The sequence below is a fragment of the Oratosquilla oratoria genome, chromosome 41, assembly GCF_046742065.1.
Source record: "Oratosquilla oratoria isolate Oo_2021 chromosome 41, ASM4674206v1, whole genome shotgun sequence".
Lineage (NCBI taxonomy): Eukaryota > Metazoa > Arthropoda > Malacostraca > Stomatopoda > Squillidae > Oratosquilla > Oratosquilla oratoria.
Window position 1 is genome coordinate 5555001 of NC_134817.1, and position 27612 is coordinate 5582612.

Genomic DNA, 27612 nt, shown 5'->3' on the forward strand with positions numbered 1-27612 from the left:
TTGATGTTGTCCCGTGATTAGGCACATCTCTCGAGGACGATCTTAAGAAAAACGGTCAGGGCACACAAGGAAAACCCTCTATTTTTTATTGCCATAGAAATGAACTGATAACAATTTTACGCTATTTATATTTATATATTCCTTTTATTTATTTTATTGATTGAGTGGTTGGTTTATTTTATAGTATTTTGTATATTCAAGTTTTTGTATTTTTACATTTTTGATGATTTTACGTGATATAATTTTGCTTGTAATTTTACGTTATATGTTGGTCGTCAACGTTAAATGAACGTATGAAACCTAAAGAAAATCATGGCATGATGTAAAAAAAATGAAAATGTATACAGAAATAAATTATTATACCTTGACTTTCAAACCGCTGTAAATGTTAAGTATATTCTCTTACTGAAGGAGATATTGTTCGTTGGGCATCAAGATATTTAATTTGTACAAAAAAAAAAAAAACGTAGAAATGAATATTTTTCGTATAATAACCAACGAACTATACTGTAGAGTTCAATTGATGGTAAAAAACAACGAAGAAAAAAAATTCTCTTCGTAAATGATGATATAATAGGAAGCTTTGTTGGTATTTAGGGTCATCTAGTGCTATAATCTTCTAAGATGGTCCACGATTTACTAACAAGCGTCAATAAGAGTGAGAAAGGAAGAAAAACTGCTCGACTCGGCAAATTTCCTTCCTTCTCTTTTTCTCTCTTTCTTTTTATCCTCTTTCTTTCTCTCCTTGTCTGATGTCAAAATTTGGACAATTCCGTTGAATTAAGGCAGATTAATCTACTACCGTCTTCAGGGAGCGCTGTACACCCCCACCCCCATCACACACACACACACACACACACGCACACACTCATTACTAATTCATATGCGTTTCATTCACTCAAGTCGTCGACAAACATCAACACGCACACGCACGCACGCACGCACAGCTCTTGGTAGTGACAGATTCCTCTTTCTTTCTCTCTCTCTCTCTCTCTCTCTCTCTCTCTCTCTCTCTCTCTCTCTCTCTCTCTCTCTCTCTCTCTCTCTTCTCTTTTTTCCCTTCTACTTCGTCTTCGTCTTATTTTTTCGTGTTGTTCTTCTTCCTCTTCTCACTAACTTTACTTCAACAAATATCTCTCCCACTGCATCAACCTTCTCTCTTACCTCTTCCTCTACCTTCTCTTCCTCTTCCTCCTTTTTTCCCTTTTGTTCTTCCTCGCCCTCCCCATCTTCTTCCCCTTGGTCCTTTTAAAGATTGCCTCGAGGAGGACGACAAAGAACGTTTCATTTGGTTAGGATTTGGAGGATTTGCTTCACTACACTCGACACGCGCTGTGGGGGGGGAGGGGGGAAGGGGGGGGCGACTCTTCACCCACACTGCACCGATGTGGGAGTGTCTGTAAGTGTTGGTGTGTGCTTTGACATACTCTTACATACATACATACATACGTACATACATACACGCATACTTACATACGTACGTATGTATACACATACCTAAGTACATACATACATACGTACATACATACACGCATACTTACATACGTACGTATGTATACACATACCTAAGTACATACATACAAAAGCACATGCATGCATCCATACATATACATACGTACATACACACGTACATGCATGCATCCATACATATACATACGTACATACGCACATACATACGTACATACACACATACTTACATAAATACATACTTACATACCTAAGTCCATACATACAACCGTACATGCATGCATGCATACATATACACGCACGCGCATACATACATACATAGGATTTGGAGTCCTTATTGGTGTTATGACGTCATCGGACGAGGAATTTTGATGACGTATAAGATTCAGTGACGTCAGAAGATGGGCGGCGAGACGAAGAAGAGTACTGTACATTGACGCGCGCCCACGAAGTCTTGGCGTGAATCCCGCCCATGGCACAATGAAAGTAATAGAAAGACCAATCAACATTTTATTGTTTAGTCCCCTAACAATGTTATCTGCAAGAATAAGTAAACGAATTAAAAACACAAGAACGAATGAATGAGTGATTACTGCTTGTTTTCATGTGTTCATGGTGGTGGGGTTAGTGGTGGTGGGGTTAGTGATGGTGTTAGTGGTGGTGGTGGGGTTAGTGGTGTTAGTGGTTGTGGGGTTAGTGATGGTGTTAGTAGTGGTGGAGTTAGTGATGATGTTAGTGGTGGTGGGGTTAGTGGTGGTGAGGTTAGTGATGGTGGTGTTAGTGGTATTAGTGGCGGTGATAAAGTGCTACTCAGGGATCTCATTGAAGGCACAAGAGAGATCGGATGGTGATAAGGCATTGCGGTGGTGGTAGGGGACGTGGTGGTGGTGATAGCCCGGTACCACAGAATCGTCCTGAGGACTCGGAAGCGATCTGGTGGTGATAGAGCACTGTGGTGTTGATTGGGTTGTGATTGGGGTGCGGCAGGAAACTCGAGCGGTGATGTGGAGTGATGGACAGACGTCCTCTCTCTCTCTCTCTCTCTCTCTCTCTCTCTCTCTCTCTCTCTCTCTCTCTCTCTCTCTCTCTCTCTCTCTCTCTCTCTCTCTCTCCCTCTCTCATGCACATGTGTTATAATTAGCTTTGGCCTATTTACAATTACGGGACTCAAGTATCATGTAATTGCATTCATCGTCGTTTGTCAACATAACATCTGCCCAAACGTGTACATAAACGTGTTTTAATTATTATTATCTTTTTTATTATTATTATTATCGCCTCTGCTTTCCAGTTGCCATGCAATTAACTAGCTACCGTTGCTCCCGTTCAAATTTCGAAATTACGAAACCGTTGGGCCTTGTCCTGATTGGTTTAAGACGACTGGTGACGCAAAAGTTAAAATAATAATGATAATAATAATAATGATAATAATAATCATGATTATAATAATATTGATGATAATTCTGGTAATAATAATGATGATAGTAATAATGATAATAATAATGATAATAATAATAATGATAGTAATGATAATATTAATAATGCTAATGAAATTATAGAAAATAAAGTAGTAATATTTATAAAGAGAATAGTAATAATAAGAAGAAGAATAAGTAATAATATTTGGTAATGGTAATAACAATAATGATAACAATAAGATAATGAAATTGCAAAATGATGATAACGATGAAATTAAGAATTATACCACCAATAACAACAACAGAAATACAATAATGATATGATGAAATAAGAATTAGTTTCACAAGAAAGGAAGGTTGGTTAGCAGGTGTTGGGGGACTCAACCTTCTCCCCCCTCCCCCTCCCCCTCCCCCTCCCCTTTCCCTTCCCCCTACCCTCCCCTTCCACTCCCCTCCCTCTGCCCCTCTTCTCCGTCTCTCCCTCTTTCTCTTCTTGTCCTACTTTCTTCTTTTTCAATTTTTATTTTATTCTACTTCCCCTACTCCTCCTCCTCCTCCTCCTCCTTCTTCTCTTCCTCCTTCAATTCTTCTATGTCATCTTTCTCCTCCTCGTCTTCCCCCTCTTCCTCCCCTTCCTCCACTTCCTCATCCTCTTCCTCCTCCTCCCTCTCCTCCTCATCCTCTTCCTCCTCCTCTTCATTCTCATCCTCTTCTTCGTTGTCCTCTTTTTCTTTCTCCTCTTCATTGTCCTCTTTTTCTTCCTCCTCCTCCTCTTTATCCTCCTCCTCTTAGTCCTCTTCATTTTCCTTTTCCTCCTCGTCGTCCTCCTCGTCCTCTTCGCCCTCCTCTTCTTCCTGACCTTATATTTCTTCCTCCTCCTCTACGTCCTCGTGCTCTTCTTCATTGTCCTCTTTTTCTTCCTCCTCCTCTTCTTCGTCGTCCTCTTCTTCGCTTTCCTTCTCGTCCTCCTCCTCGTTGCTCTCCTTCTTCTCATCCTCTTCCTCTTCGTCATCCTCCTCCTCTTCGTTGCCCTCCTCCTTCTCCTCGTCCTCCTCTACTCCTTCCTTCTTCTCCTCGTCCTCCTCCTTCTCGTCCTCCTTCTCATCGTTCTCCTCTTCCTCCCACTCCTTTTCTTCGTCTTCCTCCTCTACTTCGTCGTCTTTCTCTTCCTCCTCCATGCTTCAAGCCCCTTTGTGTTTGCACGGTCTTTCTCCTCTCGTACCCCTACCTCCAACACCTCTTGTCTCCCCCCCCCTACCTCCGCCCCGCGCGTCTAATGACAGTACCTCTTAGTTCGTCGCCTCCTTTATTTCGTACTCTTAAGTGGCGGCAAAGTGGGGGGAAGAAGGAGAGGGAATCGGAAAGGGAGAAAGATGGGGGAAGGGAAGAAGGGGGGAGGGGGTACGTTACCTCAAGAGAGGAAAGAGGAGGAGGAGGAGGAGGAGAGTTGGCGGAAGAATAATGAGAGAAAGAAAGTCTCATAATAGCGTGCTGCTGAGACGCCATGAAATATGTACGTATTTACGCATGTGTGCGCGTGTGTGCGTGTATGATGATGTAGGGGTTCTATAAGGTAGACTGGATCTACAGAGTAGACAAACAGTTGTAAAGAACGTGAGAGGATATATATATATATATATATATATATATATATTTTTTTTTTATAACTAAGAACCACGAGATTGTGACCTAAGGTCGCTCATACCCCCTCACGCTAACCACATAAGCTCTTGTAAATACATACACCGTTAATAGGGTTGCCCAACATCCGCTCCTTTCTTTCTGTGTGTAGTGATAGTGCAAGGCGAGACCTGTTGTAAATTTAGTCACATAGAACACGCCTCATGGTTAGTTCATATGCCCTGGCACGCCCTGACACGCCTTGGCACGCCTCCAGTCACCCTTGGCACACAATGGCACGCCCAAGTTTGACTGATGGCACAGAGACGGAACGCCACGAGTGCAGCTCTTATTCTGGTTATCATAATTAATTGAATACATACAAGTGATTTGGCTCGCTCACACAATCCTAAACACGCTCAAGGACGCCATCTTGAAACACACCCACCCCACCCAAACATTTCCTGTTTTTTGTGAATTTAGTAATACGAAGAATGCAAGGACTTAGTCGTTCTAGATGGCGTCTCCCCGCCCCTTTTCTAGACTGGGGCGGGGACCGGTAGCTAGAATCTACTGGAAATCAAAAAAGTTAGTTTTGACCGTCACTCTCCGGTATTGCTGAGAAAGCGATGGGTTGCCAGCTCCTCATTTTTGTATATCAAGCTAGAAAACAATGAGGAAGACACCTGTGACGATAAGAACGATTCAAAGAGGTGGAGATATTCCTCTTCGATGCCCAGTCGTCTTGGATTACGAGTAATGGTTGTTTTAAGTTTATACAAAAAGGATAAGATTATTTTCTGGCGAGCATTGGCAACTCCGCCCGTGAGGTCATAAACTTGAAGTTGAAGACCGCGAGGGGCAAGTTCATACAGTTGCCAGATATGTAGTCAGACATCGAGAGCCGAGTTCAAAGTTCGAGTTTGAGAGCCGAGTTCGAGACCCGAGTGCGGGGTCCGTGTTTCAAGGCCCAGTTCGAGAGCCGAGTTCGGGGTCCGAGTTCGAAGGCCAATTTCGGTGTCCGAGTACGAGGGACCGAGTTCGAGGGCCGAGTTCAAGGGCCTGAGTTCGGGGACACATTCATATACTCCAAGAGGTTGTGAACGAAGTGGAGGACGGTGGTCGTAATGGTTGTAGCCCCTGAGGATTTGATTGGAGGTTGGGTACGGTTGTAGTGGAGTCTGAGGAGAGGAAGAGGAAGCGGAAGAAGAGATTTTTAACATCTTAACCGTGGAGGTACTTCTCTTGAAATGATATATATATATATATATATATATACATATATATACATATATATATGTGTGTGTGTGTGTATGACGAAAGTGGAGTAGGAAACACAGGAGTCTTAGTCTGAGTTTATTCCTGACTAGTTTCGCAGGTATGCTATTTCAAAAAGCATACCTGCGAAACTAGTCAGGAAGCTCAGACTAAGTTTCCTACTCCACTTACGTCAACCTGTCAGAATGTCTGTATATATATATATATATATGTATATATATATATATATATATATATATATATGTATATATATATATATATATATGTATATATATATATATATATGTATATATATATATATATATATATATATATATATATATATATATATATATATAACTAGTCAGGAATAAACTCAGACTAAGTTTCCTACTCCACTTACGTCAACCTGTCAGAATGTCCATATGTATATATATATATATGTATTTATATATCTATACATATATATATATATATATATATATATATATATATATATATATATATATATTTACACACATATATACATACATACACATATATCTGTATACGTGACCACAGTAATGGGGATCCTCATTTGCGGTGACATTAACGATCTCCTTATCTATAAAATCGTCACATTTCCCTGCCATCATTAGTATTATTGTATCTTTGTTATCGGCAAGATTTTTCTTATAGATAATGATGAAATAATGGCAAGTAATTCAATTAAGACTTATCGTCGCAAATTAAGCAGAACGCCATTACGATCACAGTGTCGTCGCCAACGTGGCGGTAGTTGGTCAGTTTCAGGAGCCAGTAGGTTCCAATGCCTTTCCTAACCTCATCTAGCTGAACCTAACCTCAAAGAGCCTCGTCTAACTTAACCTAATTTCATCTAACAACTCAACCGAAGTTAACATCAGCTAAGCTAACCTCACCAAACTTAGAATTTCACAACCTCACCTAATCTAACGTTACCTAACCTAACCTAGCCTGACCTAACCTAACCTCACCTCACCTCACCTCACCTCACCTCGCCTAAACTTACTTAGCCTCGGACGGAAAAGGAAAAATATTGAAAGCTTTTTGGCTGAAAAAGGCCGACATGTCGGCTGCTCGGGCGAATGTCGTCGCCTCTTCTTTAGTTGCTGGTGAAGCTTCTGTTGGCGATGCTGGTGCAGCTGGTGAAACTGCTGGTGTAGATGATGACGATACTGGCGATGTTGGTGATGCTGAAAATGAAAATGGTAAAGCTGCTGTTGGCGATGTTTGTGCAGCTGTTGATGTGATGTTAGTGAAGCTGTTAACACTGCTAGTAAAGATGTTTCCGCTGCTGGTGAAGCTGTTGGCGATGCTGGTGAAGCTGGTAAAGATGCTGGTGAAGCTAGTAAAGCTGCTGGTGAAGCTGGTAAAGCTGCTGGTGAAGCTGGTAAAGCTGCTGGTGAAGCTGGTAAAGCTGCTGGTGAAGCCGGTAAACCTGCTGGTGAAGCTGATAAAGCTGCTGGTGAAGCCGGTAAACCTGCTGGTGAAGCTGGTAAACCTGCTGGTGAAGCTGGTAAACCTGCTGGTGCTGTTGACGCTGGCCTCGGCATTCGCCCAAGACTTACGATGTTGTTATCCAGCTGGGTTGGGCATCAATTGGCCCTTAATGGTTCCGATGACGTATTGTCTGAGGCCAGACTCGAAAAGCACTGTCACTGGCACTGCCAATGGCACTGGCACTGATCTTGACTCCTTGACTACAGTGCAGCACTGTACAGAAGTTAATTGCAGCCTGTTACTCGGCAATAAATGTGTCATTTTCTGACACGCAAGGTTTAATGTAAAAGTAGTGCAAAGGGTACGGTGGTGTTGGACTGGCTTTGTGTGAGTATGTGTACTTGTGTGTGCATTGTGTGTGTGTACGCACGTGTTCGAGTGTTTCTATGTGCGATATATATATATATATATATGTATGTATGTATGTATCACCAGGCGAGACATACGGGGCTCAAACATATGTAGTACTTACGCATGGAGACATCCTCTCAATATTCATTTCTGTATCTATCTCTGGGATTTGAACTTGCGTTATTTACGCTTCACTCTGGCGCATTGTACAGCCGTCGGCGAGGCCAGTGTCAGATATTGTATCATAAATTTGAGTGTCACTGGTCACCAGTGACTGTAGTCGGAGTCTGGTATGGTGTCAGTCCTGTTTCCAAGCGCTCATAAAGGTTCGCGAAAGTTTTAAGTTTCCGAGGGAAGCCAAGTCGACAGACCTCTCGGCTCACGCTGAAGTTATGACTCCTAAAGTGAATTTTTACCCCTTTCGCTATGATTTTTTTTATTTCTTCAAGCTAACACTAAGAAATGTTTTTTCTTTGTTCATTTGTTTGTTTTAGTTTTATTTCGTATAATTTTTTTTCTCAGATAATGGTTGGATTGTTTTGGTTGTATTCGGAAATAGGTTCTTCCGAGTTTTGTCAACATAAGAAAAGATAAAGACCCTAGGAGAAGGGACCCTTTATTAGTAAGACGTTTCTCTTCTTACAGTTTCATACATAACAAAAGATGAGACCTTTTGGTCCATAAACAAGGTCGAAGGATAAAAAATTAACAAAATTCCAGATGACCATTTAGCAGACATGAAACATATTAATGAGGTATTTGTCTTGTGACCTTCTAATTCGTTGCATTATTTTGTGTAAGAAAATAAGTTGTCTCCTTTTATGGAAGAGTGACAAGATTATCCATTTTGTTGGTGTGATGGTAACAGAACTAATAATTACTATTGTATGGTAATAGTAACGAGACTATTACTCGAGCGATGGTAAGGTGTGGAGTATTACCGAATACCTGATAGTAACTGGTGTAATACCCATGTGATACCATGTAGTGACATTGAAAAGAACAGTATTTTAACGGTAATAGTGACTGAGAGCAGAGCATTTGTAATTACTGAAAAAAACACTATTTTCACAGTGATAGTGACTGGAGCAGAGCATATATAATAACTGAGATGAACACTATTTTCACAAATGATAGTGACTGGATACAAACATGTGTGATGACAGTGACTAGAACATTGTACCTGTGGTGATAGTGACAGGAACATTACGTATATGATGATGATGATTAAAACTGTGATGATGCTGGGAGCAATACTCAAGTGGTGGAAGTGATTTTAATACATGCATCCAATACTCACTGATATGATCATAAGCAGAGCATGACTTTGTACTGACGTGATGAAAGACAAGAGCATAGTGTGAGCATGATACAAGAGCATTACCAGTGTCATAAAACAACATTATATTATTCTTGCTGATAGGTGAAAAAAAAAATCTGAAATTTTTGGGACCAAAATCCAAAAAGGCTTGGTCACCGTTTTGACCGTCCTAACATCATGAGTGTTTATTTTGTTAGTTGTTTAATTTAACATGCATTTCCTATTTATATCTAACTATATAGTGCCTACAGTTTCTCCATCGATGTGGACCTGTCCAGTAAAGTGTTGGCAGTGCCAACTAATGAGTACAGAACTGTCAGAACATCAGATGCACTGAAGACAGAGAACTTGATGAGTAATACAGTCGTTGCCAATGACAACGGTCAGCGCAACACTATTTACTAATGCAGAGGTCGCCGTGGAAACTGGGAGAGCCGGGGGAGACTGGAGGGGGGGCTGGGGGGCATGTTGGGGGGAGGGGGGCCGTGACCTTCAAGGAAGCCCCCCAGTCGACGGCCGCGCCCATCCTCGAGTTCGCTTCGAGTGTACGAACCAGAGGGAGTAATTTTTTTTTTCTTCAGTTTTTATGTATTTATTCATTTAAGGTATTTTATTTGTATTTATTTATTTTAAGTATTTATTTGTTTATTTCCAGAACTGTTTATTAGAAAAAATATCATTGCAGGAATGTTTGTTAAAGAGGATGTGCGTTTTTTTTTTTTTTTTAAGGTCGTTATGCGTTTGTTTATTTGTATTTCTCTGTGTTTGGTTCTCGTTTCACTATTATACCGAAACAAGTGTATTAAACTCTTTAAAAGGAGAATGCGAACGTAGGAGAGGAAACATATAGATTAAACAGAGATGAATTAACGTGATAATTCATCATAATATTTCCAAGAATTTAGGTATCGGGGATTATCAGTTGGACAATTTAAATAGAACGAAATATTCATCTTGTTCACCACGAGTAGGCAGGAAGGATCTTCTTCAGCGAAAAATTGTCAAGTGAAAGAAAATAGGGATAAAAAAAATAAGATTAAAAAAGGGGAAGGAAATTATATGGACACCATTGCTACGTAGTGGAGTGGAATATGGGGGGGAGGGAGAGGGGGAACTGGGGGGGGGAGAGGGGGAACTGGGGGGGAGAGGGGAACTGGGGGAGAGGGGGAACTTGGGGGGGGGGAGAGGGCACAATGCTAAATCTCCAGAGGATATTTAACCCCCCAAACCCCCTCAACCTCACCCCCTCCTCGATTCTTGGTAGCCAACGTCAACCAATAGGGAAGCTTAAGACCGGTTTTCGTGAATTGTTCTTCTATTGCATTTCATTGCTCTTCACGAAATTTCAAAATTTTGCGTATCTGGGGAGCCAGGGAGCATTGCAAAAGCTTTCGTTCGTGAGTGAAATGAGGAGGGAAAAATGCTTTGCACATCGTCAGGGGAAAGTGTCTGAGTTCGTTATTTCCTTTTATTGGTGTCTGGAAGCTTCTGAAAGACGGACTTGCAGAGCTTCCTTGGCGTCGAAAAAGTGGAACGCATTTTTCTTCTTCTTCTTCTTCTTCTTCTTCTTCTTCTTCTTCTTCTTCTTCTTTTTCCTCTTCCTTCTTCTTTTTCTGATTTTTCTTCCTTTTTATGTTTTTTGGACGTTTTGTGTAATTTACTTTATTTATAATTCTATTTTATTCTGGTTTTTTTCTTTGATTGTTTATTTTGTTTTATTTGTTGTACGCGCACCGATGAAAAATGTTTGCGATAGAATTTTTCGCAATGTGTTTTTTGTGGTTTGTTATTTAATTTATTTTAAATTCTATTTTATTCTTATTTCATTATTTTTATTATTTTTCGTTTATTTTATTTTATTTCAAGCGCGCGTTTTTTTCGCGACGAAAATGCTAATTCGCACCTCGTAGACGTCGTTGTTCGCAGAACCTATGTGCTTTCCGCAGTGTGAGGCCACAAAAGAAGATGAAATTTGTTGCAGTGCTTTGAAACGACATGAAATTGAAAAGAATAAGTAAATTTGAAAAAATGTAGAGTAAAAATGAACAAAATAAAACTGTATAAAAATAAGATATTAGAATATTTAATTTAAAATGAAAGAAAACATTTACGCCCATAATAAGGCCATTTGAAAAAATGAATAAATAAAAGTAAATACATTATAGTGATAACAATAAAAAGTATATCGATATAATACAAAATAAAATGAATTGAAAATTAATAGATTGTTAGATAGATCGCTAAAATTAAGCTCTTTGTATAAATAAGTGAATTTATTTTAGCAGAGTTTAAAACAATCTGAGGCCATATGATCCCAAACGACGGGAGGAATGGGCCGAAGATAAAAGTAATATTGAATGAATTGTAAAATGAAATTAAATAAAATTAAACGTAAAGGTAAAATTAAATCAAGCACGAAATGAAATTGACCTAAAAAAAGGAAGAAAAAAAAAGTGAATTTATTTTGTTGGACGTGAAAACGAGTCTAGCTTTTGGTTCATACGAAACGAGCCTCAACACACGAACAAATAATGAATAAATAAATTAATAAATAAATAAACAAAAGTAGAGTAATAAACAATGGTCACGCTGTTGATGAGGTGCTTGTATAGAGGTATCCTATCCATCCGAAGTGTTACATGCGATGGTTTTAGCAGGTGTAATTTATTAGATGAATATTCAAATTGCTTCTTCACCTCTTCTGCTCCTCCTCCTCCTCCTCCTCCTCTTCCTCTTCCTCCTCTCTCCAGGAGGAAATCTATGGCCGGACCCGGCAGTTTAATTCCACCGCTTCTTAACCCCCCCCTCTCCCCCCCTCCCCCCTCCCCCCGGTTGTTGCCGTCTAGTGTGAAATAGGTTTCCCTCCCCGCTTCCATTCTCTCTCTCTCTCTCTCTCTCTCTTTCATGTTCTTTCCTTCCTAAAATGGTGGAATGGTTGTTTATTTAACTGAATAAAATCACCTGGCGGCTCCCCACTACATCGACGGGAGCGGGTCATGCTTAATAAAATCACACGGGCAGAAAGAAAAATACACACACGACTTGTTACCGCTGTTGCTGCTGTGTATATTTCTGGTAGCCTGTATGTGTCTCATACACACGCGCGCGCACGCGCACACACACAAATACAAAAACACACACACACACACACGCACGCACGCAGATACAAAAGCACACAAACACAGACACACACACAAATGCAAACAAGTAAACACAAACAAACACAATCGTATACGTTCCCATAAGGTTGGTCCAGGTATAAATAAGCGGAGTTTGCTAAGCTTCTGTGCGCGGTTGCCCCCTTTATGGGGCCCAGATGTCGTAATGGGCAATTAGCAAGTTTCATCATTACCCTGTGATTTGAAGGAATGTTTTTGGTAACTTTTCTTTCGACAAACTTCATCGCCTGCGTCCGATTAGTTTATGGTTTCCGTGGCCATTGTCACTTCTTCAATTAAAAAGAGAGAGAGAAGGAAATTTTCGTGTGTTTTATAACCAATAAATAACACAGTTGTAATTATGTTTGGAGCACCAATAACCACTTTACATGAAATATTTAATATATAAACTATTTTGTGGCTAAATCTATAACAAAATTACTCTTGCAGCTTTACATGATCTTAAAAGACTCTAAGGTGCAAAGAAAGGACAACGACAAGGAAGACCCCAAAGGCTTCTGGCCCTTGGAGTAGGACCTCAAGATCTCCTCGAGTCCTGCAATGGGTTGAGTACGACCCTCTCCCCCTTCTCCTCCTTCTCCTCGTCCTCCTTGACCTCCCTCCAGGACGGCGTGAGTTCGGTGCCCGGCAGAACGTGAGCGCACGTGATTTTGTGTGCGTGTCGTCGTGAGAAGAAGCATAACGTGATTGACCTCACGCTTTGGCGCGTCGTGTCTCACGAGAAATCTCCTTGGGAGCGTATCTCGTGAAGATCAGTAAGCATTCCTCCATCCCCTTCCCATTTCCTCCTTCCCATCCTCAATACCTAGAGGCTACTGCTGAAGGAGACATCCCCCCACGCTACTCCAGAAGAACCCTTCCTCCTTCAGGAGAAGTAGTACCCTCGGTGCCTTCCCTTGGACGTCGAGATCCTTTTCACAAGCCCAACAACAACGAAGTCCTTCTAGGACCTCCGCAAGACCACAACGACCACGCCTCCGTCAGGTACTAAGGACGACCTTCGTCGAAGTGCCCCGTAACTTCGACCTTGACGAGCGCCCTCAAGCTCCCCCACCGCAACCATCGCCCCGACCACACTCCCCCTCGCCCTGCCGCCCCCGCAGCCGCAAGGACTGCGGGCCAAGAGTGTTCGCGGGGAAGGTGGCTCTTGGGGAGCGAGTGACGTCACGGGGCGGCGATGAGCGTGGAGGGGGGAGGGGGGGGAGGGGCCGGAGGGCGCGGGGGCGGAGGTCACAAGAAACTCCGGCGTAAGAGGAAGGAGCTGGACGCCCTCGTGGCCGAGGACAAGGTCCGCCGGAAGTCGTCCTCATCACACCACGACCTCCTCCAGTCTGACTCTGAGGACGTCGAGGCTGACTACGGGGTCGTGGGCGTGGTGGGCGGGCTCAAGAGGGGCGCCCTAGGATGGGCGTGCCTCCCAGGGGCCTGTACGCTCCTCCTGCTGCTCACCACGCTCGCGGGCGTGGGCGCCGCCCTTCGTCTCCTCATGCTCACACGACATGACCTAGATGCTCTGCATCTCCGCATCAACGCAGGTACGGATAATTGCTCTTCCACCTCCTCCTCCTCCTCCTCCTCCTCCTACTCCTCTTCCTACAATTCCTCATCCTCCTTTTCTTCTTTCTCTTACTTTTCTTCCTACTCCTCCACTTCTTCCTTCTACTTCTCTTCTTCCTTCTCCTCCTCCTCCTCCTCCTACGCCTCTTCCTACAATTCCTCCTCCCCTTTTTCTTCTTTCTCTTACTTTTCTTCCTACTCCTCCTCCTCCTCCTCCTCCTCCTCTTCTTCTTCCTTCTACTTCTCCTCTTCCTAGTCCTCCTCCCTCCTCCTCCTCCTCTCCTTCTTTCTCTTACTTCTCCTCTTTCTACTCCTTTTACCCTCCTCCTCTTCATCTTTCTCCTACTTCTCTTCCTACTCCTTCACTTCCTCCTCCTCCTTCTCCTCCTCCTATTCCTCCTTTCCCTACTTCTCTTCTTCCTATTGCTCCTCCTTCTCTTTCTCTTCCTCTTTGACCACCTCCTCCCCCTCTTTCTCTTACTCCTACTTCTCTCTTCCTACTCCTCCTCCTCCTCTTCCTTTTCATCCTTCACCTCCTCCTCTTCCACCTCCTCCTCCTCCTCATCCGGCATGACCTGGAAGTTCTGTATCTCCTCCTCTTCATTTTCATCTTCTTATCTTCTTCCTATTCCTCCTTCTCTCCCTTTTCCTCCTTCATCACCTCCTCCTCCTCCTCCTCCTCTTCCACCTCCTAATGCTCACCCGGCTTGATCTGGATGTACTGCATCTCCTTCTCCTCCTCCTCCTCTTCCTCCTCTTCCTCTTCATCTTCTTATCTTTTCCTCCTCTTTCTCTACTCTTCTTCCTCCTCTTCCTCCTCTTCCTCCCTCTTCCTCATACTCCTCTTGACCTCCTCCTCCTCCTCCTCTTCTTCATCATCAGCGTCGAGACGCGACGAACCATTTTCAGTCTTGGTTGTAATCTCAAAAAGCATAATTGGGTAATCGTTACAAATTGCAGCGGCGAGGGAGATGGGGGGTGGGGATGGGGGTGGGGGGAGCGGGTGGGGGAGTTGAGGAGGGGGAGTAACAAGATGTAAATAGGATACTAATGAGTGTGATGAGTCTGCTGTTGGTGTTAGTGGTGATAATGAAGATGGTAACGACAGTGGTGATATTGAGTGATAATATTACTGTTGGTGTTATCCTTTTTATTAGGAGAGCACTATACACGTATGACTGTATCCCGCCCACTGACCCAAGCCAGTGAGCGAGATACAGGGATGACCCGTCATCCATGAGGAGCTAAGATGAGAGGGAGGAAAGGGTGGTGGAGGGGAGTAGAATGGGTGGGAGTAAGTACGTGCCTCTGACTTGGCTACCTCTCTTATAAGAGGGAAAAAGCTCTTGGTAAATAGACTATACATGTTGTGAGCAGTGTTTATATATATAAATGTATATATATATGTGTGTGTGTGTGTGTTTGTGTTTATATGTATATAAGTATATTGTACAAGTATATGTACTGCATTACAATGAACACCGAGAAAAGAGCTTTAGGTCCATTAGTTCATATGGTTGTCTGTCGGGGTTCCACCCCCCCCACGTCCCCCCGGCCCCTCGCCCCCCCCCCTCTCCAGGTACAAGAGCGGCCGCAAGTTTCCTCTGTTCTGTGTCGGACTTCCGACAGAAGCCCTGAGGCCAACTCGTCCTCAAAGTATCGTGGTCGAGGGCGACCTTAGCTCTTCGAGCGGACGACCGCCTCTGAATGCGGGCCAGGGGACCTTCCATGGCGGCGGCAGCGGCATCGTCTGCTGCGGAAGGCCTCATCTGGAAGGTCTTCTTTCACCCAAAAAGGACCCAGAAGGGGGGTCTTTGATATGCGGAAGGATTCTGCTGTGGCCTTCCTGTGTCTCTACAAAGGGCAGGAAGGAAGGACCATGTGTGTGTACGCGTTTGTGTACGTGTGTGTATGTGTGTGTGTGTGCGTGCGTGCGCGTTTGTCTGTTGTCCGTATACATTTGTCTATGTTCATGAGGGTGTTTGGTACATATATGTGGTGTGTGTGTGTGCGTGCATGTACTTATGCTGATTTCTGTGTTGATGTGCATCTGTGTTTCATTGTGTAATGTGATTGTGCGTCCTTTTGTCTGTATGTATGTGTTTATACATCTGTACACAAGCACATATATGTGCACTCGTATGCACACACACACACACACACACACACACACACACACACACACACACACACATACACACACACGCGACGGGAGATATCCCTCTGTGTAATAAAGTTGTTAGCAATTACAAGAAAAAGGAATATCACCTTTTGTAATTTTTAACATAATTAGTATTATAATTATTAAATGTGTCTGTGTAGACAAAGAGATGTGTGTATATGCGAACGCGATGTTCTCTTGTTTCAAGTCGTCGTCGTCGTTGTTCTCCGTTTTCATTTGGGTGTCCGTTTTCTCTCTTCCTCTTGTTTCTCATGAGCATCTGTTGTAGTGTCTTTTAATTCGTTTACGTTGGTCTTAAAGTTTATGAAATTCGAATTATTTCGTTGTTTGCTCTTAAGTGTTCCATTTCTTTGTCTTCTTTTTCGATTTTTAAGACGTTGATTTTATTCGTCATGTCCTTCAAGTTGCCTTTTTTTAGTATTTATTCATTTACTTATTTTATTTTATTTCATTTTTTTTACTGTGCCATCAGTCTCCTTTCGTGACCTCTCCTTTTTTTTCGATAACTTGTTTTTATATTTCTAGTTGGCCGTCTGAAGCTTTGTTTATCTTCGTTATTTAACGAATGTCCTCTCATTTGATTAAGTTTGATTTAAATTTTTATTCCGTTAGGCCGTTTCGTATTCAGGCCGCGCTCGTCGTTTTAACGCTTTATGGCTTCCAGTTTTATTTCGTAGCCCATTCTGAGCGACTTTCTTTGGTGAATTTTCTTTCATAGGTCTTCTTGAGCATTTTATATCTCTTTTTTTCTGCCTTCTATATCATTATACCTCCTTCCCCGTCTTAATTTTTCGCCTCCTCCTCCTGCATTCTCCTTCCTTCCTCCTTCTCCTCATTTCTCTTCTTCCTCCTGCTCTCTCTTTTTCTCCTCTTCACTCCTCTTCCCTCCCTTTTGCCCACGTTTCTCTACTCTCTTCTCACCTCCTCTCTTTTGCCCTCCCCTTCTCTCTGTTTTCCTCAGTTGTCATTTTCTTTTCCCAAATCTCCCCACTCCTCAACTTCTCCCCTTGTTTTTCTCTTATTTTCTCTCCCCCCTCCTCCTACTCCACCCCCCCCCCCCCAACACTCCAACTTCCAAACTCCTCTCAGTCTGCCTGGATGGTCGCCGTGGTGGATCCTAACACCTTACATCTTCTTCTTCTTTTCTCTCTCTGTGTGTCTCTCTCTCTGTCTCTCCTCTCTCTCTCTATTTTATCTCTTCAAATCTTCTTCCCCTCCTCCTCCTCCTCCTCCTCCTCGCCATCGTCATCATTACTTCCTTTTATTGCTATTTTTTTCAATGATTCACATCTCCTCCTCCTCCTCCTCCTCCTTCCGTCCCTCACTCCTTTCTTCCCTCCCATCCCCTTACCTCTTTTCCTTCCCCCATTTTCCCCCTTTTTTACTCCTTTCCCCTCCTCCTTAACCCTTCACCCCTCCCCCCACCCAGCCCGTAATATGGTTGGAAGGAGGAGAGAGGCGGGGGGAGGGGGTGGGGGTGGGGACGGGCGATGATGTCACTTCTCCGGTGGTTCCATCGTCTCCGTTTTTGCCTCCTCCCGACGTTGACCGCCGCAGCTGGAACCTCCTTACTTCCTCCCTCTCCTCCGCCCTCCCTCTCCCCCTCCTTCCCCCTCCTTCCCTCTCTCTCCTTCTCCCCATCTCCCTCTCCTCTCCCCTCCCCTCCTCTCCTCTCCCTCTCCACTCACCCTCCTCTCCCCTCCCCTCCCCTACCTCTCTCTCCCTCTCCCCTCCCTCTAACCCTTCCCTCCCTCCCCCTCTCCCCTTTCTCACCCTCCCTTGCCCTACCTCCTTCTCCCCTCCCTTCTCTTTACCCCTGCCATCCCTTGCCCCCTCCCCTCCCTTTCGCCCTCCCTCTTTCTCCCTCCTTCCCTCTTACCCTCCCTTTCCTCCTCCCTCCCTTCCCTCTCCCCCTCCCTCCCTCTTCCCCTCCCTCCCTCTCCCCCTCCCCCTCCCCTCCCTTTCCCTCCCTCTCCCCCTCCCTCCCTCACCCCCTCCTTCCCTCTCCCCCTCCCTCCCTCCCTCACCCCCTCCTTCCCTCTCCCCCTCCCTCCCTCCCCCCTCCTTTCCTCTCCCCCTCCTTACCTCTCCCCCTCCCTTCCCGAGAACTGTGGCCGTAGCATGACAGAGCCTTGTTGGACTTCATCTTCCGGTACTACCGGAGCAAAATGGCGGCTTCTCTTGCTACCAGAAGAGACAGAACGGTTCAGTTGAATACTATGAACATGGTACTAACACCACTACCACCACCACCACCGCTAACACCATCATTGGTATCATATGACTACAATGCTGCACTACTACCGTACTACTACATTGTTACACTACTGCAATTGCACACTATTTACTACAACTACCACACCACTCGTTCTACTGCTACTAAACTGATCAAATACGAGCACTACTGAAAGTGCTACCACAATTACTACTACTACTGCTACTACTACTACTACTACTAATACTACTAATCCTACTACTACTACTACTACTGTTACTGCCACATCTGATGCTACTACATCCATTTCTTCTGCAAGTACTACAACAACTACCACCACTACAACAACTATTACTACTACAACAACTATTACTACTACTGTTACTGCCACATCTGATGTTACTACATCCATTTTTTCTGCAACTACTGCAACAACTGCTACAACTACCACCATTGCATGTACTACTACTGTTACTATTGCTATTATTAATACTAATATTACTCCTTTACCTCTACTTCTATCAATACTACTACTACTAACTATTACAACTGCTGCTTCTTCCACTGTCGTCAGTACTGTCATTACTCATGTCAGCTCCGGATGAGACGTTCTTTTGAAGTGAAGCATAATAGCTGACAATGTGGGGGGAGGGGGGAGGGGGAAGGGGGAGGAGTGGGGGGGCTGTGGGTCACAGGTGGGGAGATGTGGCGCTGTCAAGGATGAGAATTCCCGCTATTCTGTAAAGATGAGAACCCAGATGTTTTATTATCATTATTTCATTTTCTCTTATATTTTGTAGTTTTTGTTGGCTTTATATGTAGTTGGCTTCAAGTTTAGTGTTAGTTATTATTGTTATCAGTTTTATTGTTATTGTTATTATTGTTGCTGTGCCTTGTATCACACACAAATACTCTTATTACTATTGGTGTAACTATTCCTATCTTTGTTGTTATTACTATTACTACTACTACTACTACTACGTTTATGTGGGGGCATCACTATAACAGGTAAGCATAGTAAGGCTGTTCCTGACGAATGGGTCCCTATGCTGCAGGTAAGCATAAACTTATCCTTAAATCATTCCCCAGCATTTTATGTAGGGGCACAGGTAAGCATGATTATGCCTTCGTTCATGTTGTTACGAGATGACAATAATGTTTCTAGTGAATATCCTTCGTGCAAATAAGCATAGTCAGTCCTATGAAAGTCATCATGCTGCATGCCAATTCGTGTCCAATGTGAATAATTGTAAATATTGACCGTGCATTCATTGGGATTATTCTTGTTGGACATTTGTAATGCATGTAAGCATAATTGTGGCACAGTAAGCATGGTCATGATATGAAGCATAACTTAATCATATTACACTTGGTTGGGACCATTGATTACCACGTTCGGCTAGTTATGAGAACAGTGTTTCATAAAATTAATTTATTTTATTTATTTACATCGCTTACAGTATATATATATATATATATATATATATATATATATATATATGTGTGTGTGTGTGTGTGTGTGTGTGTGTGTGTGTGTGCGTGTATGTATATATGTGTGTGTGTGTGTGTGTGTATTAATATATATATATGAGGGTAGTTCTATTTTTTTTTTACTCGTAACTCAAAAAATTAAGAATTAAGAAGACGGGAGTAGCACTATTAAATCGAGCAGACATTTCTGCTCCAAATTTTATTTCTTCACGTCATCACCCCATTTCTCAATGGACTTTCGCCAAGCGATGAGCAAGGTCCTGTCCATGGGCGCCCGGAGGGCGATTTGTCATTCACATCTCTGTCGCCACTCCGGATTCGACAAACCCAGCTACTAACCGTGCTGACATCAACTGACTCGGCGTCGTAAACGTTCACCAATCGCCGGCGAATGTCGATTGGTTCCACCTCTGCGTGGTGCATTTCAGTGACGCATCTTTGCTTCTGACGCACATTCATGACAGGGCTTACTGTCAGAAAGATAAGTTTTAGGTTATGAGCACAAAGGATCAGTCACAATTCCATAAACAATTCCCTCCCCTCGGATCCCTTGGTGCCGGAAAAAAGGACGAGAAATATATATAAATATATATATATATATATATATATATATATAGGCATTACTTTTAGAACTACCCTCGTTTGTGTGTGCGTGTATGTACATATATATATATATATATATATATATATATACATACATATATATATACATTGGCTGTTGGTACCTCACGGAATGCTGCATCCGATTGGCGTGAGATTGTGTCGAGGAAGACATGAGCGCCTGGTTTATTAATGCCCCCTCCCCCTCCCACTTCTCTCCACCCGTGTCTCACGCCCACCCCAATGCCCGCTAGCTTACTCGTGCAGACTAATCCCACGACGTTCATGTTGTATACATCCTCGCTTCTGTACAAGATCCTCAACAAAGTCTTGGTGTTTTACACAGCGTTCGGAGATACAGAGGTCACGGTCGATTGAGACTTCGATCAAGATGGGGTCCGCCTTTTTAAGAGGATATGGATAGTAATCCAAGTAACTTGGGTTATAAGGTTTCAAAATATATATGGTTATAGGGGTCTATCTGCAAAAATCTAGGAGAAATTCGTGAATAATCTCTCACCTAATTATACCCCACGTAACTTTAACTCATAACCCTAACCAAAATAATTTTTTAATGAAATATAGTTATCCAAGTACCTGGAGGGATAGGGTATCAGAATATATATAGTTATGGGGGTCTATCTCTAAAACCCTAGGAGGTCGTGAACAGACAGACAGAGGCACTTTATTATAGTGTGTATATATATATATATATATATATATATATATATATATATATGTATATATATATATATGATATACATATATATATATATATATACATATATATATATATATATATATATATATATATATATGTGTGTGTGTGTGTGTGTGTGTGTACACATATGTATATACATCCATACATACACACACGTTCGAGCTCTAAGGTCGCCGGCGCCTTGGAGTCCTGATGGTAATGAGGCCCAGAGTGTTTGCCATTTTTTTCCCCCGTAAGACTTTGTGTTTCCTCATAAGAGTAAACGACTCGCTAACTTGTGATGTCATTTCCGGCTGGGAGGAAAATAAGGACATAAACTCCTCTGAACGTTTATTAGGTCCTCCTTTTTAGAATCCGAAGATTTTTGACAACCTAAGGACGTTTGAATAGATAATGTAGAAATGTGGATTTTTTTTTAACAAAGGCCTTTTGCATTCTTTTCACTTTTTTTTTTTTTTTTTTTTTTGTAGACCTTCAGAAGGGAGAAAATGGGAAATCTTTGAAGGTTCCCGACAAATGCATTAGTAAGCGGGACGGGGGGTGGGTGAGAGGGAGATAGGAGGGAGAGTAGGAGTAGGAGGTGCCTGAGAGAGGAGGGAGTTTGTGGAGTAAGTCTGAAGTGGAAGATGGTGTGACTGAGATGAAGAAGAGTGGATGGAGGAGGAGGAGGAGGAGGAGGGGAAGGTGTGAGGAGGAATATAAGTATTTTTCTGGGTGAAGTTGCTTCCTTTTACAGACGGAGTATTGAGGGGCGTAAAGGGAGGGGTCCATTCTATTGACAAATAATGGAGTTGGATGGGCAGAATGGAGGAGGGGAAGTGGATTATGGAGGGTGAAGGGATGGAGGTATTTCCTCCTCCATTTCAGAGTGGAGCTGGAAATGGAGTATGAAGTATGGAGGGAGGTGTCCGGTTGCTCTTTGAAAATGGAGGGGAATGTCCATATGGAGGTTTTGGGTCCCATATGGAGTGGAGGAGAGGAGGGGAAGGAGGATTGACGTAGGTATGACGCATGGAGTGTGGAGTGGGGATGGAGGGAAGCGAGTGGAGGTGGAGGGGAAGAAGGAACAGCAAATTAATTAACATGAAAGAAAAAGTTAAAAAATCAGAGAGAAGACGAAGGAATATTTTACAGACGGCGGAGAGGAGAAGAAGGAGTAGGAGGAGGAAGAGGAGGAGGAGGAGGAGGAGAGGGACAAGTGACTGGGGGAAGTTTGAAGGAGGAAAATAGCCAGGAGGAGTTGGGGAGGAAGAGGAAAGGAAGGGGAGAAAGTTTCGAGGATTGTTTTCGTGAGTTGAGGGAAGTAGAAGGGAAATGGAGAAAGAACTTGAAGGGAAAGAGACGGGTGATAAGAGACAAAAGTGACGGAGAAAAGAGAACTTTGGAAGGAGAAAAAGAGAGGAACGATGGAGGAAAAGAAGATTGGGATGGAGAGAAAACAAAAATGAGAATAAAAGTTATATTGAAGAAATATGACGAAATGTTGAAGAAAGGTTGCAGAGAAGGAGACAAGGAGAAGGATAAAAAATAATAAAAGAAAGACATATTCCAGGGAGAAACTGGAAGTCAGATTTTGAGAAAAAGGGAGAAATTGTGGAATACGAGGAGAATTGTAGGCGTAGGAGTGGAGAGAATGGAGATAACAGATATGATTGAGGAAGGTGAATCACCCTGAATAGGCCATTCTGGTAAACAAGAAGGGGTGCGGGCTGCCGAAGGGTGAATGAGAAAGGAGGAGGAGGGAGAGTGGGAGAGTAATTGAGATGGAAACAGAATGGGATTGGGTGGGAGGGAGGGTGAAGAAAAGGAAAATAAAAAAGAGTAAAAATTCTGTGAGAAAGAGGAGAGAATTGAAGATAAAGAGTTCGAGAGAGAGTTGTAAATGAAGAAAGCTTGGTGTGTAAATGAATATAAGTAAAGAAGAAACAAAGAAGAAGGTAGAAAAAAGTGGGCACCAGAACGGGAAGAAGGAGATGTCATTGGTAGAGGGCGGGGGGGGGACGCGTAACATGTCGAGTGAAACTTGGTGCGATGAGACCGTAGACTTACACACGGGTGAAAGTGTTCCGGGATATAAGGGAGAGCGGTAAGGCCTCTTTCTTTTTCTCTTTCTCTTTTTTTCCTCTTTTTTATGTTTTTATTTTTTCCTCTCCTCTTCTCCTCTTTTTTTGCTTCTTCTTTCCTTTCTTATCTATTTCTTTCCAATGCATGTTTTCCTTTCCTCTTTTTTATACTTACGATGAGACCATAGACTTGTATACGGGTGAAAGTGTTCAGGGAATATAACGGAGAGCGGTAAGTCCTATCTCTTTCTTTTTCCCTTCCTCTCTTTTCCTCTTTTTTCTTTAAATCTCTTCCTCTCCTCTTATTTTGCTTCGTCTTTCCTCTCTTCTCTATTTCTTTCCATTGCCTATTTTTCTTTCCTCTTTTTTATACTTAAAAGCACATGTGAAGAGAGAGACAGAGAGTGAGTCTAACATATATTTTCTCTTCCTGTTCCCCGTCCACCATCAGACTATAGCTATTAAACTGAGGCTCGACCACATTGTGTGTGTGCGTGCGTGTGTTTGTGTGTGCGTGCGTGTGTACGTACGACCGGCTTCCCCTCACACCCCAATGAACCCAAATTGGCGATCGAGAAGATGGTGATAGCGGTTCTGATGCTGATAGTGACGCTGCCGGCGGAAATGGTGATGACGATGGCATGGAAGATGAAAGCGAGCATGGCGACACTTGCAACAAAAATGGCGATAATTATACTTGTTTTATGGAAAAGGTCATGCTGAAGTCGAGGGTAAAGACAATAGAAAGGAAGAAAAATAAGAAGAAGGAAAGTAAATAAGGCTTAGAAACGAGAGGGAAGACGAAAGGAGGAGGAGGAGGAAGAGCGTCGGAAATAGGATGTAGGAGGTAAGAGGCAAGAGGATAAGAAAAAAAGAAGAAGAAAAAAAAAAGGAGGTTTAGAGGTGGAAGGGAAGACCAAAGGAGGAGGAGGAGGAGGAGGAGCGTCGGAGATAGGACGAGCCGTAAGAGGCAAGAGGGTAAAAAAAAAAAAAAAAAAAAAAAAAAAGAAGGTTTAGAGGCGGAAGGGAAGGCGAAATGAAGCGGAGGAGGAGGAGGAAGAGCGTGGAAGCTAGGACGTAAGAGGTAGGAGGCACCAAGAGGAGGAAATGACCCCAGAAGGAAGGAAATTACGAAGCGAAGTAGTATGGAGGGAGAAGGAGGAGGAGGAGGAGTAGGAGGCAAGGGGGGTGGGTCAGGAGGAAGAGGAGTCTGGCGACAGAAAAGGAAGAGATGAGAAGATCTTGAAGTTATACTCTCTCAGTCCCTTGATGCCGCTTTATATATTTCCTTCTGGCAGACGACAGGTGTTTTCATAATTTATTCTCCCCAGTGGGGGGAAAGGGGGGCACACTCGATTCGAAATAGTTCCCAAGAGCCTCTTCCCCCCCCCCCAACTCGGGGAGTCATCTTACATCAAACAGAATAAAGTTTCTAAAGGACGGGACCGGACCGATGGAGTGAGGGAGTGGGAGGACATGGACGGAGGAAATGGAGGAGGAGGAGGGGGTTATGAGGAGTGTGTGGGGAGGGCGAGGAAAGGAAAAGAGGGAGTGTGGGAGGTTTGGGAAGAGGGAGGAAGAAAGGAGGAGTTTCAGCATTTTAATACAAAAGCGCACGTCATAGATCCTACCCACCAAAGATTACAATCACATGGAAGGAGAGTTAAAGAAGTGGGAGTTTTTTTTTTTCTTTTTTTTTTTTAGGAAGGGAGAGGGGAAGGAAAGAAAACGAGGAGGAAGAAGAAGAAGAGGAGGAGGAGGAGAACAGAAAAGCGTGTTTAAAGTTCAAGTTAAAAGGAAGAAATAAGAAGAAATTAGATGAGCTGAAAGAGATCTTAAATTTGAGTTTCAGGAGTGAAAAAAATTCTGTGAGGAGGAAGAGGAGGAAGTGAAAGAGGAGGGTGAGGCAGGAGTCCTAAAGAGGAGGTAATAAAGGGATGAGATATGAGGAGGAGGAGGAGGGGCGTTAGGAAGGATGAGGGAGGGAGAGAGTGGACATGGGTGTGTGGGAGGGGGGGGGAAGGAGGGAGGGAGGGAGCGGTTGGGGTGGGATGAGGAGGAGAGTTCACGTTGGCTCCCAGACGCCCATCTTGAATATTTCATGAGGAACCACCTCCTCCCTCCCTACCGCATCCTCCTTCTTGCCCTCTTTCCCTCCCAATCTAGACCACATGTCCTATCTACTTCCGCCATTCCCTCTTCCCCTCTTTCCTCTCTCCCTTCTCCCCTCCCCCATCTTCCATGTCCCCTCTTTCCTCTTCTTTCCTCTGCCCTCCTCCCCTCTTTCCTCTCCTCCTTCTCCCCTCCCCATCTCTCATGTCCCCTCTTTCTTCCTCCCTCGTTCTTCACGCCTCTCCCCTCTGCCCCTCTCCTCGTTTCCCTCTACTATGTTCCCTTCTCCCCTTTTCCCATCTCCCCCCCAATCCCATCATCCTCTCGTACTTCACCTCACCGCTCTTCCCATCTCCCATTTTTCCTCTTCCCTCTTCCCTTTTCCTTCTTCCCTCTCTCTTCCTCTCCTCAGTCCCCATCCCCCCTCTTCCCTCTTCCCTCCTTTCTCTTCCCCATTCCCCTCCCCCTCTTCCCTATTCCCATCCCCCCTCTTCCCTCTCTCTTCCTCCCTCTTCCCTATTCCCCTCCCACTCTTTCCTTTTCCTTCTCTCTTCCTCCATCTCCCTTCTTCCTTTTCTCATCTTCTCTCCCTTCATCTCTCTTTGCTATATTCTCTTTTCATGTCTTCCTCCCTTCACTCCCAACCACTCCCTCCCTTCACCCTTCTCCATCGCGGCTCTCCACCCACTTCCTACCGCTGCCTCTCACTTCCTGCCCGGCCTTCCTCCTCCTCCTTCTCCTCCTCCTCCTCCTCCTCCTCCTCCTCCTCTTTCTCTTCTTTCTCCTTCTCTTACGACACCAATTCCATTTTTTCTTAATCTTCCATTCCCATCCTCCATATGTCCTCTATAATTATCCAAAACTGTGTTTCGGCTTTATCCTCTCCCCGCCTTTCTCCCCTCCCCCTTGTGGGGAGTGGAGGGTGGGGTGGATAGAAGGGAGAGGGGAGCATAATTACCTGTATATATGTGGAGGAATGTAGGGAAGGGTAGGGCGAGCCAGCTAGCCCGGTCCCCTGCCACACTCATTATATGCACGCGTTACGTAAGGAATGTAGTGGGGAGAGAGAGAGAGGAGAGGAAGAGAGAAGGAGAGAGTGCGGGAAAGGAGTGGTAGGAGAGATAAGAAGGAGAGAAATATGAGGGGGTTGAAGGGGAGGATGTTGATAAAACGGTGCAAGTAATTCAAGGATATTCGTGCGAGGGAGGGGGGAGGTGGAGGTGGAAGGAGGTAAGGTTGCAGAGGACATGGAAACACATGTTTTGAGCACGCCGGAGTATGGGGGGAGAGAGGGGATACGGAGTGGGGGGAGAAGGGGGATAGGGAGTGGGGGGAGAAGGGGGCAGTGGCAGCAACGTATGCACGGAGTGTGTGTGTGTGTGTGCGTGTGTGTGTGTGTGTGTGTGTGTACGCGTGTGTGTACACCTAGATGTCAACTAGACATATTGACCTAGGTTTATTTACCCAAATACCTTTCACAGAAACTTTTAATCGGTGCATGCTCTCTAGCTTTAAGTAATCTCAAAACTCACCGTTAGTTGCATCTCGTCCTTTTAAACATGATGAGTAACGTCTCTACCACGTGTGTGCGTGTATCTGTGTATGTATGTATGTATGTATGTATGTATGTATGTATGCATGCATATGTACATGTGCCCCTGCATAGTCTTTGTGCGCTCTGTTGCAGCAGTTTGGTTAACCTTTGATAGACTTCGGAGCATGTAAAAGCAGTTAGAGTGAGGAGGGCAAGGAAGGAAGAGGAGGAAGAAGAGGAGGAGGAAGAGGAAGAGTAGGGAGCTGCACGTGCTGTGATTCCCAGGCCTCAGAGTCGTGCCCTTTCCACACCAAAAGGGAAGGGGGGGCTAGGGGGGAAAGTAAAGGACATACTGTAGGAAGAGTATGTGTGTGTGTATCTGTGTGTTTAAGGTCTTTGAGGATTTTGTATGGAGGAGCTGTCAGGGATATGTTTGTGTGTTTAGGGCGGTTGGGTGTGGTTGTTGACTGTACGCTTAAAGAATGGGTTAACTATGCAAAATATATTGTGTGGTGTGTGTGTGTGTGTGTGTTAGGAAGAAAGAGAAGGGGTTAGGAAGGGAGAGAGAGCGAGAGAGAGAGAACACAATTATGAAACCATGTATGGCATATGAAGAGTCTAAATACATAGTGCTTTTTATGCATATGCTCATAAAGTAGTACATGTAAATCATACAAAACTTTCATAGACAGCGTCTACTTATCTTACTATGGAACGTAATAAACCAGAACAATGCAGTTATATTTTTCGTTATTGATTTTTAACATATTCCTATATACAATAATTCTTTGAAATAAATTTCTATACAGTAGCTCGAAAATGTAAGAATTTTTGAATTGCATTTTTTTTTTTTTTATATATAAATCATGGGTTATTTTCGTGTGTCCACAATATTGCATTTGTTTCGTGAGAAATATGCTCATTCAGGGGCACTGTGTTTGTCTTCATAGCATTCAGAGCGTGTACGTTCGCCACGGCTGCCATCTTACAGTTGGGAAGCCTG

At 43.6% G+C, this 27612-nt stretch overlaps 1 protein-coding gene across 3 annotated transcripts in view; it reads left to right on the forward strand.

Moving 5' to 3' along the window:
* LOC143020908 (EF-hand calcium-binding domain-containing protein 14-like) overlaps positions 1-27612 on the forward strand; it is a 299803-nt gene that overhangs the window by 227773 nt on the left and 44418 nt on the right. The window contains exon 2 of one of the 3 annotated variants that reach the window (XM_076177815.1): positions 12564-13669. The exons of the other annotated variants lie outside the window; for them this stretch is intronic. Coding sequence (XP_076033930.1) covers positions 13312-13669 — 358 coding nt within the window. The 5' untranslated portion in view covers positions 12564-13311. The remainder of the gene's footprint in view (positions 1-12563; positions 13670-27612) is intronic. 3 annotated transcript variants of the gene reach the window in all.